Below are 5,319 nucleotides of genomic sequence, written 5' to 3'. Positions count from 1 at the left end.
TATTTGATTTTTGAAATAAAAATATTTTTGATGTTTTTGAAATAATTCATTTTAAAGATAAAAAGAAGCAGCCTGATTACATATTTAACAACACTAGGTGTTTTAGAGCCAGTTGTTTATTATACAGATATTTATTGAGCACCTACTATGTTCCAGTTATTGAGTGCTGAGGATATTGTAACTGCCCAATGGGTTCTTGCCCATTGCCCAGATAGAGCTGATTTATCAAGACAGAGGATTTGTGATGCAGAAAGTTTAATACACATAGAGCTGACTAAATGGAAGACTTGAGTTTTATTATTACTCAAATCAGCCTCCACGAAAGTTGAAGGCTAGGAGTTCGGCAGGCAGGGGGCTAGGGAACGTCAATGCTGATTGGTTGGGCATGCCATCACAGGGGTATGGAAAATGGTGTGTTGAGTTTGCATGTTGGTGGGGGGCATCTGGTAGTCAGAAATGCACAAGCCTGAAAGGACATCGTGAAAGGCCAGTCTTAGGTTCTACAATAGGGGTGTTATTTACAGGAGTAACTGGGGAAGTTACAAATATTGTGAGCTCTGGAATAATGGCTGGTAATCATTTAACTGTACCTACATATTAGCAGAATTCAGGCCCCTCTCGTCCTCCTAACCTGGTGGCCTTTCATTAGTTTTTCAAAGACAGTTTAGTTTTAGAAAGTGCTACCATCATTTAAACTATACACTAAAATTTCTCCCAAAGTTAGCTTTGCTGATGCCCAGGAATAATCAAGGACAGTTTGGAGATTAAACGCAAGATGGAGTTGCTTAGGCCAGATCTCTTGCACTGTCATAATTTTCTCACTGTTAAAATTTTTGCAATATCACAGCACGGAAGGCAGACAAAATCCTGTCCTCATGCTCCTTACTGCTGAGTAGGCCTTTCAACATTAAACAAACTAACCCACCAAGGAGGTTTGGAAACATAAAGTGACCAGTGCCATGAGGAAGAACCAAGTATATTAAAAGGATGACTGGGAGTGGTGGCTCATGCCTGTAATCTCGGCACTTGGGAGGCCTAGGCGGGTGGATCACCTGAGGTCAGGAGTTTGAGACCAGCCTGGCCAACATGGTGAAAAAACCGCATCTCTTCTAAAAATGTAAACAATTAGCTGGGCATGGTGGCGTAGCCTGTAATCCCAGCTACTCAGGGGGCTGAGCCAGGAGAATCGCTTGAACCCGGGAGGTGGAGGTTGCAGTGAGCTGAGATTGCGCCACTGCACTCCAGCCTGGCAAGAAGAGTGAAACTCAGTCTCAAAAAAAAAGACTGTGGGGGTATAGCTTAGATTGGACGTTGAGGGAAGGCCTCTTTGAGAAGAAGGGTTGTTTACACAGACACCCGGAAGATGAGAAGTTAATCAGGCCGAGGTAAAAGCAGGTGTGAAAGTCCTGAGACCCTGTAGCTGGAGCCCAGTGGGGAAGAGGCATGATGCGGCTGGGGAGGGAGGCACTGGCTTTAGCGGCCTTGTTAAAGATTTTGGATTTCGTCCTAAGGGGACTGCTCTTTGAAACTGCTAGATTTAGCCATGATAAGTGAGTTCCATCAGGCATTATTCTCCTTGATTCAGGTTACTCTCCTTGGAGTTAGAGTTTGCCCGTCAAGAACCCTTGCCAATCCCAAATAAAGTGATGCTTAGGGCCATTTAAAAAATAAGCCTGCGTTGTCCTTTAGTAACACTGAAACGTATATGAGGATGCACCAGATCAATCTTCTCAGGACAATAGGTCAGAAAATGGAGGATTTTTTTTTTTTTTTATTGTGCGCACTGGATGACTCAGAAGCTAACTAACTCTCCATTGTTCACTGAAATGAGAGCGGCCTGTGCTTGCCTGGATTAAAAGTCCTGTCCCAGTGGCTGGATGAGGGGAAGATCTGAACCTTGAATGAAGAGGCTGCTTTCGTTTCCTAAAACCCAGATCTCTGGTAAACAAATGATGGGAAAGCCAGAAAGGAAAGTTAGGAGGTCAGGATCTCGGTACTGGTTTCCACATCCTGCCACATTCCAGGAGAGTTTTGCCTGATAAAGTCATAGAATGTGCGGGCCAGAAGGGACCTCAAGGATCAACTTGTCTTGTCCTCATTTTATGGGGTCAGGGTGCTGATGGGGAATGCACCATAATAGCGGCACCACACTAGCTGCGCTGAGGGCTAATTGGAAACTGTAGCTGCTGAAAACTGCATCAGATACTGAGGTTTAGGGCCTAACTTGTGTGTCCTGGTTTGGTGCCTTGAAGAACCTGTTACCTGTGGTTCAGCCATAAGGAGACACCCAGGTGTTCATAAGATCTTTCTCAATTGGATCCCGAGAGTCAAGGGCCTTCTCCAAAGGGTGGCCAGAGCCCTGTGGGCACTGGGAGCCTGGGGGTGTTACTGCCACCCTGCCCCTGCGGGCTTGGAATTCCCATCCAGGAAGGTCTTGTAATGTGGAAAAAAAAAGTTGTGGACTTACCGTGGGATGATGACAGTAATATTTTTAGTATACCTTAGTTTAGAAAATCTAACCAAATACATTGGTTAGAAATAGTACTCTGAGGTGAGTACTATTTCAAAATGAGTTTGGATCTTGTTCATTTTAATAGCATCTATATTCACTTGAAAAATAGTTGTCCATCAGTGTAGGAGATGTGGTATGTATTGAGTCCGCATGTATTGCTCTGTAGGCAGGTGAATTTAAGGACCTATTGCAGTAATTGATTGGCTTCCCCCAAGCATCAGTGATCTGTCAATTTGGAACCACTGGTTTTAGAAGCATCAGTCTGCAGAAAACCAGCTGCCTATATGGAATGACCCTGGTCATTTTGGGAGATTAAACCAGTATAAACCTATACTACCATACTTTAGGATATCCTTGATTGCTTTTAACAATTTTTTATTTTTTTATTTTTATTTTATTATTATTTTTTGAGACAAAATCTCACTCTGTTGCCCATGTTGGAGTACAGAGGCGTGATCTTGGCTCACTGCAACCTCTACCTTCCGGGTTCAAGCGATCCTCCTGCCTCAGCCTCCTGAGTAGCTGAGATCACACCTGGCTAATTTTTTTGTATTTTTGGTAGAGACAGGGTTTCACCATGTTGGTCAGGCTGGTCTTGAGCTCCTGACCTCAGGTGATCCGCCTGCCTTGGCCTCCCAAAGTGCTGGGGATTACAGGCGTGAGCCACCATGCCTGGCCAATAATTTTTTAAATTAAAAAGTAATTCAGTATCATTGTAAAAAACATTGCAAAACTGTATAACTGTGAACAATTTAGTGTACAGTGTTTCTACTTTCTTTTGTATATATAACATTAAGATTTTTAAAGAAACGGTGTTATAGTATATAATGTTCTCTAAATGTGTGTTTTTTTAAAAATGTAATTGTTAACTAATTTTAAGGAAGCAAACATGGTTCAGTGGGAAGGACATCAGATCTGTTCAGGGTTTGTGTCCTGGCTCAGTAATACACTAATTGGAGGACTAGTAATATAATAATATACTAGTTGGGTGATCCTGGGTAAGCCATAGGTCTTTCTAAGCCTCAGTTCCTTGTCTTGGAAATGGGGACTGCTATTTGTCCTTTCTCACGAGGTTGCTATAAGGATACAATGAGATCATATTAGAAAAGCACTCTTTGTCAATGATAACATAATATGAATGATTGTTATTATTTAAGCTTATGATTTCAGCCCTGTTTTGTTTTTCAGGGCTTTGCTCCATATCAGTGAATACTTAACTTGGTGATAACTTAGTGGTTGGAGACAAATAGTAACTAGCCTACTCTCCCCTTTTTTCTAGGTCACTCCTGGAAGCAAGGCGGCTCTAGCTAATTTATGTATCGGAGATGTAATCACAGCCATTGATGGGGAAAATACTAGCAATATGACGCACTTGGAAGCTCAGAACAGAATCAAAGGCTGCACAGACAACATGACTCTCACTGTCGCCAGGTGACGCCTATGGAAACGTCTTGTTCATTTCTGATTGAGTAGAAGCTGTTTGTGGGCAGGGACTGTCTTTCCTGTCTCAGAATACCCCAGACCTTCTAGCTCAGTGCTGTGTATATACTATAGGCATGCCAAAAGATCTGTGGAATTTGAACTTCAGATAGCTTATTTCCCCTCTTTTTTTTTTTTTTTTTTTGAGACGGATTCTTAGTCTGTTGCCCAGGCTGGAGTGCAGTGGTGCAATCTCGGCTCACTGCAACCTCTGCCTCCCGGGTTCAAGTGATTCTCCTGCCTTAGCCTCCCGAGTAGCTGGGATTATGGATTTGCACCACCACAGCCAGCTAATTTTTGTATTTTTTGTAGAGATGGAGTTTCACCATGTTGGCCAGGCTGGCCTCAAACTCCTGACCTCAGGTGATCCACCTGACTTGGCCTCCCAAAGTGCTAGAATTACAGGTGTGAGCCACCATGCCCAGCCCACCTCTAATTTTCACAGTGCTTCTTATGATGTGGGCTTCTTTCAGTAAGATATCTGCATTTTCATTTGATTCAACTTAACTAACCAAAATTTTGAGTAAGTAAAATGTCCTGGCCAGGTGCGGTGGCTCTGCCTGTAATTCCAGCACTTTGGGAGGCCAAGGCAGGCAGATCACTTGAGGTTTGGAGTTTGAGACCAGCCTGGTCAACACGGTGAAACCGTATCTCCACTAAAAATTAGAAAATTAGCAGGGCGTGGTGGCAGGCGCCTGTAGTTCCAGCTACTTGGGTGGCTGAGGCAGGAGAATCACTTGAACCCAGGAGGCGGAGGTTGCAGTGAGCCAAGATGGCACCACTGCACTCCAGCCTGGGCAACAGAGCGAAACTCTGTCTCAAGAAAAAAAAAAAATGTCCTTAGGATGCTGCTCCTACTGCACTGTACTGAGCAGTGAGCAGTGGGTACCATGCCAGGAGATTTCTATAACAGAGAAAAGCTTCAACACATTAGCAACAGAGTGCTGAGTGTAACTTTAAGTACACAACAAGCAGGGAGTGCTGGGGATAAAAGGATGAGTGAGGACAGTACCTCGGGAGCTGTAATTAGGGTAGAATTTCCATTCTTCTTTCGTTTAGCCTTGGAAGGTGCCCTGCAAAGGCAGGATTTCAGAAGCGATTTGGTTCAACCCTCAGTGGCTCCCTATTTCCTACTGCATCAAATTCAGTGTTTCATTCTGATCATCTGTTATTTCACTAACCTTAGCTGCCATAGCTCTTTGTCATGAACCCTTTGCTTACATTCTCATCTGTGAAGTATGTTTTTTGCTTTTTTTTTTTTTTTTTTTTGGCCGGAGTCCCAGTCTGTCACCCAAGTGTGGGGGAGTATCTCAAAATATTTTGTACAT

At 43.4% G+C, this 5,319-nt stretch overlaps 1 protein-coding gene across 2 annotated transcripts in view; it reads left to right on the top strand.

Annotated features, from left to right (window-relative positions):
• The first annotated feature begins 2,181 nt into the window (after nucleotides 1-2,181).
• Nucleotides 2,182-5,319, top strand: part of PDLIM1 (PDZ and LIM domain 1) — a 35,627-nt gene continuing 32,489 nt past the window's right edge. Inside the window, exons 1-2 of one of the 2 annotated variants that reach the window (XM_011999892.1) lie at nucleotides 2,182-2,551; nucleotides 3,792-3,943. In XM_011999892.1, coding sequence (XP_011855282.1) covers nucleotides 3,876-3,943 — 68 coding nt within the window. In that variant the 5' untranslated portion in view covers nucleotides 2,182-2,551; nucleotides 3,792-3,875. Of the gene's footprint in view, nucleotides 2,552-3,769; nucleotides 3,944-5,319 lie in introns of those variants that run through there. The other variant, XM_011999886.1, reaches the window with a different exon arrangement.

The sequence above is a fragment of the Mandrillus leucophaeus genome, unplaced genomic scaffold, assembly GCF_000951045.1.
Source record: "Mandrillus leucophaeus isolate KB7577 unplaced genomic scaffold, Mleu.le_1.0 Scaffold117, whole genome shotgun sequence".
Classification (NCBI taxonomy): domain Eukaryota; kingdom Metazoa; phylum Chordata; class Mammalia; order Primates; family Cercopithecidae; genus Mandrillus; species Mandrillus leucophaeus.
This window is presented reverse-complemented; position numbering and strand designations above follow the sequence as displayed.